Here is a 14,807-nt window from a genome sequence, read left to right on the forward strand (position 1 = left end):
GAGATTAAAATAAAATAACTGGTGCATGGTAGGATTACTTGCTGAAAAGGAGTTTATTCCTGGAATTGGAATTCTGTATAAGTTAATGAAAGGGGCTTAAGGTTTATTTCATAATTGGGAGTAATGATCACCAAGATAACCATAAGACTACAAACTTTCTTCAAGATATCTATATTGTAGGAAGATAATCTGAAGCTATGGACAAATTTAGCATGGATGACATGGATTCAGCCCAATGATGGTAGAACTGGTGGGAAACCGATGTAAGCTCTCCAATACATACTCAATTATGTCTAAGTGCAATGAGTGTGCAGCATCAGCCTTCCATAGAGTTAAGCCTCCAGTAGGGAAGAAGTTCAACCGCTGCGATCAAGCCAATTGGAGACCTATCCATAGCTGGCAGTGTGAAATTTAGTGAAGTCTTCACTAAGAATTACTGCTAAATCATTAGACAGGCAAGTGTGGACATGGGCTATGCGTCATGGGGAAAGTGGGGGAGGCGGGGAGGGTTGGTCACCAAACAAGAGTAGTTGTATACAAAGGCAGGAGGGGTATTAGCAGGCACCCCCTCCCTGTTGCCATTCATCCAATTGGCCATTGTGCCTTCACAGACATTAGGGAGCCTAATTGCAAACCCACTAGTATTTTCTGAATGGCCTGCAGGCACAGGAGACCTGTACAAGTTTGCCCGAATCTCTGAACCACCCAGTGGACACAGGAATAATGGCTTTTATGTGGCTCAATAATGAGTTTACATGGTCAGTAGGGTATCCTGTATCATTTATTCCTGCACTGAGTAACTGGGGAATGGGCCACATGGTCTTTCCTGTGAATTGTATGGGGCCACCTGCCACCTAGACCTCTCTGGTGGACTCCATTAAATTCCAAAATAAGCGTGATGGTTATCCAGAGGAATGTGTGACTCCACCCACTATTGCTTTAGGTTGTCCAAAAAGCAGATATAAATATACAGATTTTTGCTTTGACAAAAGTAGCAATTAAACTGTACCTGACCATGCAATGCACCACAAATGACAGCTTAACCCTCTCTGTATCAGCATGTACATGAAATTGTTAGGGATAAAAATACAGCTATTCAACTATAGTGTACTTCACTCACTCATGAGAAAAACAGGCCAAGACTTTGAGTTTCAGACAATGCCTTTATTAGAACTATAGTACAGGTTGGCCCCAGGGCTCCAACTAGTGGTTCATCAGGGAGAGCCTCGATCCAGGAATTAATCAGGCATTTATAGTTAACATCCAGTTACAAGAAATTAGCATATACCAATTAAAGATATACATTTGCACAGAAGTTGTATCTATATCCACTTACACCTATCAATTAGGTTTTTAGGGAAATACTTATTACATCCTTACTTACTGTGGAAAGTGACTCATTAATAAGTCATTGAAACTTAACATTGGCAATGATTATTGTTTGTAAATGATCAATGAACAAAGCGGATAAATGCAACATTGGGTGCCCATTGTTCCAGTTCAAAGAGGACTGGTGTAGTATAAGGACAGGAAATAGCTATTATTAGAGTCCCAAAGTATATTATGAAGCCAGACGAGACCCTAACGAGTTTTCTATTTTGACATACATGTGAGGAAAGGATGCTTCACTCCAAGAGCAATTCCACTGAAATATTAGGGATCTTTTTATTAAAACAAGCTTTATTCATAACACAATTTAAGTATGACTCTAACAAAATGAAACAGCTTAACTCTTAACAATTGAACACTCTTTAAACATGAAAAGAAACAGCTCTAATCTCTAACGTATCACTATTTCAGTTCCAAATAAGTAACATCCTTCTTAGACATAAAACCCCCTTTTAAATATAGTTAGCAATCACTCATATACTTGCTATGAGTGTAGACAGCCTTAGAGTTTTCAGAGGTATATAGAGCTTTCAGAAGCCTGCAAAACTCTCAACTTCAACCAGAACAGCCAAACTCCACACCTTTCTGCAAAAGCCTTTTTCTTTCTCTGCTTCAGATCCAGGATTGCACATAAACCACAATATCACATGACCCTGTCAATCACTCTAATCTGAAGTCTCAGGGGAATTCAAGTAAACAAAAGTCCATTAACTCAACTTAACATAACGTAAGGTTGAAATGAGTAATTATTCTACTCTCCCAGTATCTGAACTGCATTCCTCCCAGACATACTGACTACCTGTAGAAAAAAGCTGAACTTTGCACACTTAGGATGTATAAATTGCTAGGTAAGTCGGAAAACCAGAATTTGAACTGGCGTGGACAGAAATTATTGGTCTTAGACACAAATGGTTATTACTTCTGGGCATAAGAGTAGACATGGTAACTTGTGTGGGTATACATAATATGGCTGGAGACTAATCTTCTTGCATTTAAACTAATTTGTCTAGTTACCTGGCAGGTGATAAGATCTATTTGGAATTGTAAATTACTTCCCAAACACTGGGAATCCCAACCAATTGGTGTCAATCTGAACCTTTTGCGATTCTAACATGATTATCCTGTCCTCACTCAGTGATCTTTGTACCTTGGTGTCAGTGCCCTCTAGTGGTTGTATCTGGCATTCACTCATTTTATCCAAACCTCATTTATGCTTACCTGGCTGGGGAAGTCTCCTCCTATTCCCATGAGCAATTATCCTTAAAAGGGGCTGCACTTACTCAGGGACCATCACCTTGCTATACTCCTTGAACTTCGTTCTCTTCAGCAGGCAAACCTGAAGATGGTGTTTTATCAACAAGTTTCGGATCCACTTCTGTCCATTAAAGAAAGCAACTGTGTTACCAATTATATTGAAGGCAGAAAATATGCTTTCTTTTGGTTGGCAGATTTATGGGGCCCCAAGCAAAGGACTGGCTGAACAATACAAAGGACAATTTTATTTTCACGATCTAAGTTCCCTTAGCTCCTGCATCTTTTCACACCCTAGCTTGCATTTTCTAACGGCAATAATTAGTTATACAATTTCAATAGTTACAACAAGTAGCTAACAAACAGTCAATATGCAAAAATAAGGCATGAAATTACAGCTGATTATTTCAAAACATTTATTTTAATTGTCAGTGTACAATCCAATATTTTTAAAATACGAACACTGGAGTGATCCAGTTCCACAGTCTTTGAATTTTAATCTCAATATTAGGCTTAAGATAACTTCTATGTATCAAAAGGTCAACATTTTGACAAAAATATTTTGTATTCTGAAGTAACAAGGCAAGTATTAAAATATTCAAGTAGTATTACTGAAAAAGCTGTATTTTAGTCAGGTTGATACGAAACATCTTAAGAGCACAAATGCTACAGCTCATCATGCTGAAAAACATTGTACTCCCTGGCAGAAATGTAGCCATCTCCATCATGATCGTTTTTTAGGAGTATATCAGTGAGGACACGATCTTTGTAATTAGGATCTTGGTTCCTAGAATCTCTCTTAAATTCCTCTTGCAAATACATGTTCAGCTGAAATTAATAAAAGGAGAATTTATTTCAAATCTGCTTTGAAGTGAGGCAATTGTAGATCTTGTAAGAATGACATGAAAATCAATTTGATCAAATTTTTCAATAAAGTAGAAAGTTGAGGGTAGTGCGGCCAAGGGTAGTGTAGTAGGTGAAGTACCACACAATAGACTAGTGAGCAAAATTAAAGCCTATGAGATTAAAGAGATAGCAAGGTGAATGATGTGGTCTTGTGGTACAGTAGGTAGCATCGCTGCTTCTGAGCCAGTCCACCCCAAGACTTGGTGACTAAGGAAGGTGCGTTCATAATCTGGCCAAATAGGTTAAGCATCAAACTGCAAATCCTTCCAACACATACCATGGCAGGCGGTAAAAGCAGGACAGATTCCTTGTAGCCATGTAATAGAACAGATTTCTTGTTAGTCATGTAATAGAAAGAAAGTTCCCTCCCATCATTACCCATAGCCCCAGCCTACAACACACATGTAAAATGCTTACCAGAATTTGGACTACCCGAGTGAACTGTAACACACACAGGGAAGTTTTTTTTATTCATTCTTTGGACATGGGCGTCACTGGCTGGCCAGCATTTATCGCCCGTCCCTAGTTGCCCTTGAGAAGGTGCTGGTGAGCTGCCTTCTTGAATCGCTGCAGTCCATGTTCTGTGGGTTGACCCAAAATGCCGTTAGGGAGGAAATTCCAGGATTTTGACCCAGCGACTGCAAAGGAACGACGATATATTTCCAAGTCAGGATGGTGAGTGGCTTGGAGGGGAACTTGCAAGTGGTGGTGTTCCCTTTTATCTGCTGCCCTTGTCCTTCTAGATGGAAGTGCCAGACCAGGCAAGGACAGCAGCTTTCCTCACCTAAAGGACATTAGTGAACCTTGACTTCAGTTTTGCTAGTTTTGAAGTGTGAATATGAAATTGGTTAAGGAACAGAAAATAGAATAATGTTGAACAGTTGTAAGGGACAGAAAAAATATTAATGGTGTCTGGTCCCCGAGGAGTCAGATTTTGACCATTGCTCTTTTTGATATAAATTAGTGATCAAGGCTTGAATATACAGGATATAATTTCAAAACTTTGTTATTTCATAGGAAAGTTGGTGAAGTAAACAATGAGGAGGATAGTAACTGATTGCAGGATGAGCTCATCAGCAAAATGATGGAAAGTGTTATTGACAGTGCTATCAAGTAGCATTTGCTCAGCAATGATTTGTTCACTAATGCTCAGTTTGGGCCACCAGGATCTGACGCATTTGCTGTCTTGGTCCAAACATGGACAATAGAGCTGAACTGAAGTGAGAGTCACTGCCCTTGACATCAAGGTTGCATTTGACAAGTGTGGCATCAAGGAGTTCTAGCAAAACTGAAACCAATGGGAATCAGGGGAAAACTCCCCACTGGTTGGAGGCATACCAAGCATCAAGGAAGATGGTTGTGGTTGTTGGAGGTCAATCATCTTGGTCCTAGGACATCACTGCAGGAGTGGGGGTGCCCTATGCCCAATCATTTTTGCCCGCTTCATCAATGACATTCCTTCCATCAGAAGGTCAGAAGTGGGGACATTCAATGAAGATGACATGATATGTGGCACGATTTGCAATTGCTTAATTAGTGAAGCAGTCCGTGTCCACATACAGCTAAACCCAGACAACATTCAGGCTTGAGGTGATAAGTGGCAAGTAAAATTAGCCACAAAATGCCAGGCAATGACCAAGAGAGAATCTAGCCATCTCCCCATGACATTCAATGGCATTACCATCACTAAATCCCCAACATCCTAGGGTTACCATTAACCAGAAATTAAACTGGACCAGCCATGCAATACAAGAGCAGGTCAGAGACTGGGAATTCTGCAAAGAGTAACTCCCTTCCTGACTCTCCAAAGCCTGTCCACCATCTACAAGGCACCAAGTCAAGAGTCAATACTCTCCACTTGTCTGGATGAGAGCAGTGCTCAACACCATCCAGGACAAAGCAGCTCTCTTAGTTTGCAGTCCATGCAGAAACATTCACTCCCTCCACCACTGATGCAGTGGCTGCAGTGTGTTCCATTAACAAGGCGCAGTCCAGAAATTCAGAAACTTTGACAGCACCTTCCAGACTCATGACATAGGAACACCACCACCTGCAATCACTCATCTCCTAACTTGGAACTATATTGTCGTTCCTTCTCTGTTCCTGGGTCAAAATCCTGGAACATCCTTCCTAACAGCATTGTGGATGTTCATTCAACATATGGCTGCAGCAGTTCAAGAAGACAGCTCACCATCACTCTCAAGAGCAGTAAAGGATGGGCAATAAATGCTGGTCTAGCTAGTGAAACCCACATCCCATGAAAAAGTAAGACAAAAATAGACTGGTAAAATGGGCAGATGAAATTTAATGCAGAGCAGTGTGAAGTGATAATATTTTGGTCGGAAGAATAAGGACACTTAATGGTACCAATTTAAAGGGAATGCAGGAAAAGAGGGAGCTAGGGGTCTATATATACACATCAATCTTTGATGGTGGCATGACAAATTGAAAGCTGTTTTTAAAAAATCATATGGGTCCTTGACTTTATTAAGAGAGTACAAAAGTAAGGAAGTTATGCTAAACCTTCATAACTCTGGTTAGCCTTCAGTCAAGTATTGTGTTCAATTCTGAGCACCACACCTTTAAGGAAGGATGTCAAGGCCTTGGAGAGGCAGCAGAAAAGCTTTATTAGATTGGCAGCAGGACACAGATTTAAAAAGGTGATTGGCAAAAGAACCAGAGATAACTTGAAGAAACTTTTTTTGTTTAAAATATGAGTTGTGGTTTGAAATGCACTGCCATAAAGTTAGTGGAAGAAGATCAGGAACAGGCACTATAGGCTGAAATGATTTTAGTTGAAATTGCATTATGTGCATCACGGTGATAATGCTTGAAATAGAACATTATCCATTTTTGGCATGCAGTCGCAGTGCAAAGCATTTGCCTACAGATAGACTTTCACTTTAGTACCAATGTGATATAGTTACTTACATGAATCAGTTCAAAATGGCAATGTCTCGCTTTCAAAAAATTTAACACAACATTTTTCACAAGAAGAACGGGCTTCAAATATTTTCATAACTATAACCAACCCTTCCAAAAAAAAATATTTACATACCTCATCACGGGAAAGCTTTTTATCACCATCCAAATCAATCAGTTTAAAAGATTCCACACTCCTTGGCCCCCGTCTCACAGCATAGAGTTCAATTTCGAAAATCAGGGTTGAATTGGGCGGTATCTTTTCTGAATAGAAAACCAAACATTATTTCCCTTTTATGTAAAGGTATGCTTGGTTTACATCTGGCCTTCATTTCCCCCATAAGTACTACAATTTCTGTTGTTTCGTCCTTCATCCAAATGGACAGGGCAGTTGAGCCTTATATTTGTCAAAGAAAATGGTGCTCATGCCTGATGCCTGAGATTTCTTCAGAATTGTTGTTGTGCAAAATAACCCAACAGATAGCAAGCAATTCTGACCTATTGAGGAATCTATGTGCTACCTAGGAACGGCATACGAATTTGGGGGCCAGTGTTCTGCTCTAACCAATCTGGATTACTATTCCCATATTGAAGACAGACATTCAAATCATGATTCTCAGGTAGTAATTAAAGTTTTAAACATGTTCTTTAATGTAATAAGTAAGACTGAAAAACTGTTTCCTGACTCAAACAGGTACTGTGCCTTTTGATCCCTCACCACAGCCACATCCTATAACTTCAGTTATCCCAGTGATGTCCTGTTTGCACAGAGAAAGCTCTGTCCATTTTAGTTTAATTTCCCACCATGCTAAGTATTGTCAAGAAACTCCTTCTGTTCAGTTCTACCATTTTGATAGTTATCAGGAGGCCAATGGTCCACTTGGTCTTTTGGCTAAGTTCAAGCATCAGATCAAGCCTGAGATGTGGTGCAATGTCTTATGTTGTCAGCTTGGATCTTGTTTGCCTCTCTTGTGGGAACCATGGATTGGATTCAACTGGAATTCGAATTCGGTTTCTGGAGAAAGGATTGGATTTGGGTTTTCCTGTCCACTCTGAGCATAGGCTTTGTCATTTTAAGGGTGGAGTAAAACATTTTTTAAAATTGCAACAAGTCCATGTCTTTAGTACTTGGCCTTATTTTGGAGATTGTACAGGACCTTGTAAAGGAGAGAGGCCTCAGAGTATAGGAATTTCCTCCTCAGAGATGTTGTTGTGTTTATCACCTAACAAATAAGAAGCAATCCTGACCCATTCAGGAAATCATATGCTGCTTAAGAATGGCATGAGTTTGGGGACCAGTGCTCAGTTGTGACCAATTCTGGATTCCCATATTAAAAGACAAATCTTGATAGTCAAGTACTAATTAAATCAATGGTTATTGGTGCAGAATGACAAGGCAAAGGTCTTTCAACAGCATGATTTCCCACTTGCCCCATGTTAACTTTTGATATGCCAATTCTTCAAGATTAGTATGCTGACTGCTCACTTCCATGGGGAAAGTGAGACCTATCTTGCTGTAGGTTGTTGCTTGGTCCACCAAAGTCTAACCTTTTCTTCCCCCTTCTTTTAGTATCTGTCACCTTACAAAACCCATTTTAATCTTCCTGCACTACTCACTTTTGGAAAATTGCCTACTCTAGACCCATCCTTCCAACCATGGCATTATTATACTGACATTGATGAGTTCTATTTTCATGGAAAACATTCTTAACACAAATCCATCACCTTGATTTTTATTATTAGTGCTTATTACTTTAGTAATGCTGATGAGGTCTCATTTACTGTCAAAATTACCAAAGCACTGACATGCTTTCCTTTTGACCCACACAATCTTTAAAGTGATTCTTCATTTTTATTTGGTCAGAAGTCTATTATTTTTATTAATATTAGTGAAGCTAGTAATTCCAGGACCAACTTTGAGTGTACGTACCGTGTAGAAATAAATACATGCACTCTACTCTACACCAGAGGTTCATCTTTCTCAGCATGCATAACTGCCCAAGTTATCAATGGATTATGTAGATGGACAAGCTTCTTCTCATGAACTGTACAAAATTTTAAACAGTTAAAAGTGAGGCATTACCAATTAGTCAAGGCAATACAGAAGAATATATTACATGTAAAAAAGTAGTAAATAATATTGTTAGGTTCATGCACAATTAGTTCTATGCCCAAAACATTCCAAACATTCCTTTAATAAACAATAAAAGTGCAGGAAATGCCACGGTATTAGATTATATTTTCTTCCAAAATAATCTGAAGAGTTTTGAAATAATGTTCATGCTGTTGGCCAAAATCTTCCACTGTTAAGTAACATGCATTAAATCATTGTTGTTTCACAGATGAAATTCATAGAACACAAGTGTGTATGTTAATGACCATGTCATACATTCAATGTTTATCTACAAGTTAAACTGGAGAGACTTTGTGTTATTTGTATTACATTAATGAGGCTTCAATAACAAATTTTAAAAATAAACAGGAAAAACTGTTAAATTGAATTTGAATATTACCTCTGCCAATTACTCCATATCCCAGGGAAGGTGGTATAAGTAACTTCCTTTTTTCTCCTTCACACATGTCAGTCATACCAATGTCTAATCCTTTTATCACTTGCCCAACACCAAGTATGAACCACTTAGGGTGGCCTTCATTGTCTGTACGACTGTAGGAATATGAAATGCTTTCTTCAATTAGCTAGGTCATAAATCTTTCAACAAATCAAAATACAGAATTACAATTATGAAAGCTGTTTTGCAGAGAAGTTGGACCACCTAACCAAAACATAAAGTAAAAGGACAATATTTCCCCCCATACATAATCCAAATATGACATCCTTAGGACACAAAGCAAGTTGAAAATGTATTCAGGACATTTCTTCATTTGAATTTGTTATACTGAAATGCACTTCAGAAATTAATGTACATTGGAGGTGGCTGCCATCCTTCTCAATCCATAAACTAAGTTACAGGGTCAATAAACTAAGTTATATGATCCCTTACCATAGTCATGTCCCACAACTTTATTCAATCTTCCTTTCCAACCCTCTGGTGTCCCAATTGTGCAGCAAAAGCACACTTTGGTTTACTTTCTAACAATGCTAAGATATTGTAAAGATTTTCTTGTTTAGTTCTACCATTACAATAGTTATCAGGAAGCCAATAATCCATGGTCAGCTTGTGCACATCCCTAATATTGCAGCAGAACAGCATATTAGTATAATATGAAAGCAAATTACTACAGATGCTGGAAATGAAATTAAAACAGAAAATTCTGGAAAATCTCAGCAGGGTCTGACAGCATATGTGGAGAAAGAACAGAGCTAAGTTTGAGTCTGAATGACCCTCAAAGACTCATTCAGACTCTTAAAGTTAGCTTGGTTCTTTCTCCACAGATGCTGTCAGACCCGCTAAAATTTTCTAGCATTTTCTGTTTTTATTGCGATTAGTACTTAGCCTTATTTTAAAGATTCTACAGGACCTTGTAAAGAATGAACATTCCACAGGGTGTAAGGATTTCCCCCTCAGATGTTGTTTCTTACAATGACCCAACAAAAAACAAACAATCCTGACCCATTGAGGAAATCGTATGCTACTTAGAAATGGCACGAGTGTGAGGACCAGTGCTCGGTTGTGACCGATTTGGATTACTATTCCCATATTAAAGCCAGACATTTAAATCTTACCACATCTCAACCTTAATAGAATTATGACTTAAACGCAAGTTTAGAAGTTTTAAAAGTTTATTTACTGGTGTCACAAGTAGGCTTACATTAACACTGCAATGAAGTTACTGTGAAAATCCCCTAGTTGCCACACTTGGGCACTTGTCCGGGTACACTTAGGGAGAATTTAGCATGGCCAATACACCTAACCAGCATGTCTTTTGGACTATGGGAGGAAACCGGTGCATCCGGAGGAAACCCATGCAGACACGGGGAGAATGTGCAAACTCCACACAGACAGTGACCCAAGCAGGGAATCAAACCTAGGTCCCTGGCACTGTGAGGCAGCAGTGCTAATCACTGTGCCACCATGCCGCCCTTACAAGTAGATATTTAATTATAATTTATGCTGGGATTGCCTCTGGTAATTGCTCCATATCGAGAGTGTAAGTGTTTTTTAAACTGTTTGCTAGTCTGACGAGAAAGGTCTCTATTAAGAGCAAAAAAAAACTTTATCCGAATACAAGCTTCACTCTAAAGAATTCAGAATCGTTTTCAATGACTACACAAGGTATAAATGACCTGGAAGTATATCTAGTTATATTGCTTCATGTTTCAATAATACTAAACAATAACATTTACAGTATCTCCATTTTATTTATAATATTAAATATTGTTCTTCATACCATCATAATGAAAGCTTCTTAGCTGAAAAATGGTAACTGAACAATTCACGCCAATCTGTTCAAAATGGTCAATCAGGTGACAGCACAAAATGGAAATTCACCTTTATTTCTTTGAGAGTGAATGATAAAACTTAAGAAAAATGTTCAATACATAATATAATCCGCATTAGAAACTGGCCTAATCTCATCAAAGATCATGCCTGGCTATCATTGGTTTTTAATGAGCGATATTGAAAAAGAAACTTTAGAATGATAAGAAAAGCAAAGAGAAAAGTGTACATAGCGATAATAAACGTAAACAGTTGAACAAGTCAAAATAAATAAATCAGAATAAGAGGAGAAAGGGATGACAGTGATTAAAGATTAAAGTGTTCTTCAGTTTACTTTAGGTACTAACCTATTAATGTTTTGTTTTATTACTGTAAAGAAATACAAACTTGTATTCAGTATCAAAATGTCAGCTCAAAAATACAGGTCAGCTGAAGGAGGCTGAATTTCTGTCATCTTCAAAGTAAACATGGGTTAAAAGATATGACCACCATAGCTAAAAAATTAAATCACATTGACAAAATAGGCCAGAGCTGAATGTAAGAATGCAAAAATTGACGCACCAGAGCAGCTTAATTTCATTTTCCTAAGGAAAACTTACAGAAATATTCTTAAATTAAAAACAAAATTACACTACAGTATCATCATATTCAGCAGATTAGGAACTTCAGTTTAAGATCGCTCACGCAGGCTGCTTGACATCACAAACCTTTATTCAATTGAGAAAATAAACAGAGTCAAGCAGTGCAGACAGTTACAATCTCCCTGATTAATAAAGAGAAGAATTTGATTTTCCTCTTGGAGGAATAACTCCATACAACAATCGTGTGACAATTATCTCGGGGAAATTTGAGGAGAAACTCACAGAAGATCGATTGAGTGGCATCTGCTGCTTGGTTTCAGAGTCAGGGTGGCCTGACCACAGTTAGCCTGGGACTGCTACTTACTGAAAACCTTATAGCACAAGATGTATTTTGTAACCTGTGTTATACTTAAAATCTGTGTACATTTGCAAAGACAAGTGAGTGTGAAGGAATATCGTATTGTCGTCAAACCTTTTGTGTTTAATACATTTTTTTGTTGTTGAAAGCTATTTGGCAGCCCTCTGGCACTGTTCATCCACATTTTCTTAAAAAAAGAAAAAGTTATAGTCTTTTGGATCAGGGTCCAATTAGACCATAAGACACAGGAGCAGAATTAGGCCACTCGGCCCATCGAGTCTGCTCTGCCATTCAATCATGGCTGATATTTTTCTCATCCCCATTCTCCTGCCCTTTCACCATAATCCCTGATCCCCTTATTAATCAAGAACCTATCTTTGTCTTAAAGACACTCAATGACCTGGCTTCCACGGCCCTCTGCGGCAAAGAGTTCCACAGATTCACCACTCTCTGGCTGAAGAAATTCCTCCTCATCTCTGTTTTAAAGGATCGTCCCTTCAGCCTGAGGTTGTGCCCTCTGGTTCTAGTTTTTCCTACTAGTGGAAACATCCTCTCCACATCCACTCCAACCAGGCCTTGCAGTATCCTGTAAGTTTCAATAAGATCCTCCCTCATCCTTCTAAACTCCAATGAGTACAGACTCAGAGTCCTCAACCATTCCTCGTACAACAAGCTCTTCATTCCAGAGATCATTCTTGTGAACCTCCTCTGCACTCTTTCCAAGGCCAGCACATCCTTCCTTAGATACGGAGCCCAAAACTGCTCAGAATACTCCAAATGGGGTCTGACCAGAGCCTTATACAGCCTCAGAAGTATATCCCTGTTCTCGTATTCTCGCCCTCTCGACATGAATGCTAACATTGCATTTGCTTTCCTAACTGCTGACTGAACCTGCACATTAACCTTAAGAGAATCTTGAACAAGGACTCCCAAGTCCCTTTGTGTTTCTGACTTCCTAAGCATTTCCCCATTCAGAAAACAGTCTATGCCTCCATTCCTCCTTCCAAAGTGCATAACCTCACACTTTTCCATATTGTACTCAATCTGCCACTTCTTTGCCCACTTTCCTAACCTGTTCAAGTCCTTCTGCAGCCTCCCACCCCCGCTTCCTCAATATTACCTGTCCCTCTACATATCTTTGTACCATCTGCAAACTTAGCAACAGTGCCTTCAGTTCCTTCTTCCCAATCGTTAGTGTATATTGTGAAAAGTTATGGTCCCAGCACTGACCCGAGGCACATCACTAGTCACCGGCTGCCATCCTGAAAAAGACCCCTTTATCCCCACTCTCTGTCTTCCACCAGTTAGCTAATCCTCTATCCATGCCAGGATCTTGCCCTTAACACCATGGGCACTTAACTTATTTAACAGTCTTCTATGCGGCACCTTGTCAAAGGCCTTCTGGAAATCTAAATAAATCACGTCCACTGGTTCTCCTTTATCTAACTTCCTTGTTACCTCCTCAAAGAACTCTAACAGATTTGTCAGACATGACCTCCCCATGACAAAGCCGTGCTGACTCAGTCCTATTTTATCATGCACTTCCAAGTACTCTGCAATCTCATTTTTAATAATGGACTCTAAAATCTTGCCAATGACCTAAGTCAGGCTAACTGACCTATAATTTCCCGTCTGCTGCCTCCCTCCCTTCTTAAACAGCGGTGTTACATTAGCTACTTTCCAGTCCTCTCGGACCCTCCCTGCCTCCAGCGATTCCTGAAAAATCACTACCAATGCCTCCACAATTTCCTCAGCTATCTCTTTTATAATCCTGTGGTGTAGTCCATCCGGTCTAGGTGATTTATCCACCTTCAGACCTTTCAGTTTCCCCAGAACCTTCTCCTTAGTGATTGCCACTGCACTCACCTGTGCCCCCAATTCTCCTGGAGCTCTGGCATCGCACTGGTGTCTTCCACCATGAAGACTGATGCAAAGTAACTATTCAGTTCCTCTGCCATTTCTTTGTTATCATTCCAATTCTGGGAGCTCCAGTCCAGTAGTAACACCAACTGGGATTGGAGCAACTCCAATAAATAAAGCTCAATGCAAGTTCGAGGAAGAGGACCTTATCCTTCAATCGGGCATTTACAGCCTTCTGAACTCAACATTTGAGTTCAACAAATTCAGACTGTAATCTCTTCCCCCATGTTCTTTGCAGGTTTTGTTCTTGCAGTCCTGTTTCTTCCTTATTTTTGCTTTTGGACTGCCTCTGTTCATCATTCTGCCATTCACACCTCACCTAGGCACATATTTTGTCTCTTTCATCACCACTCCCAAATGGCATAATCTTTTTGTCAAATAATCTCACCTGCTCCCCATTCATCACAGATCTTCCTTATTGCATTCCCATCCCACCCCACCCTTACATGTGCCGTTCCAACTTTTCCCAGTAATGATGGAAGGTCATCAGCCTGAAACTTTAACTCCTCTGTTTCTCTCACCACAGATGGACCTCAGTGTCTCATTTCAGATTTCCAGCATCCGCAGTATTTTGCTTTCGAACATGAAATACCAACTTGGCTTTAGGGAAAGGTGCAGAATGGAACTGGCAGAAAATGTACAAAGTAAAATCCAAATTTGTCATTTCCCAAGTAAAGTAGAAGAAAACACTGACAGGCGACTAACCTGCAGTAAACTTTGGAGCCGTCTTTTGCCAGGAAGCCATCGTAATGAGCATTAAGCGCATCTCCACGTTTGCTCTTCACAGGACAGTTTTCTGGCTTGTACAAAACTTCTATCTTTACTTCTTCCGCGTCTTCCGCGCAAATGCCGTCGAAGAGAACAGTGCAAACCAGCGAGTAAAACAGCAAAGCGCTATGTCGGTACATGCTGGAGATGAGGTTGGTTAACGAACACCGCCGTAAACCGTCAGCTGCAGCTCGAGCTCTGCTGCCACGTCGCAACGGGCCACGTAACCCAGACAACGGACTTCGGGGCGGGCGACCCTCACTGTCATTGGCTCCTCGAGCTGTCAATCAGCGACCCCACCGCCCAATCCCA

General features: G+C 39.8%; 1 protein-coding gene across 1 annotated transcript; it reads right to left on the reverse strand.

The window, feature by feature from the left end:
• Positions 1-1,146: 1,146 nt before the first annotated feature.
• fkbp7 (FKBP prolyl isomerase 7) lies at positions 1,147-14,766 on the reverse strand. Its single transcript, XM_078228490.1, has 4 exons — positions 14,433-14,766; positions 8,982-9,133; positions 6,605-6,732; positions 1,147-3,468 (listed from the first exon to the last, which is right to left on the reverse strand). Exons 1-4 carry the CDS (start codon positions 14,633-14,635, stop codon positions 3,307-3,309), a joined length of 645 nt encoding a protein of 214 aa, XP_078084616.1. The 5' UTR covers positions 14,636-14,766; the 3' UTR covers positions 1,147-3,306.
• Between the last annotated feature and the right edge of the window lie 41 nt (positions 14,767-14,807).

Source organism: Mustelus asterias, chromosome 14 (assembly GCF_964213995.1).
Source record: "Mustelus asterias chromosome 14, sMusAst1.hap1.1, whole genome shotgun sequence".
NCBI lineage: Eukaryota > Metazoa > Chordata > Chondrichthyes > Carcharhiniformes > Triakidae > Mustelus > Mustelus asterias.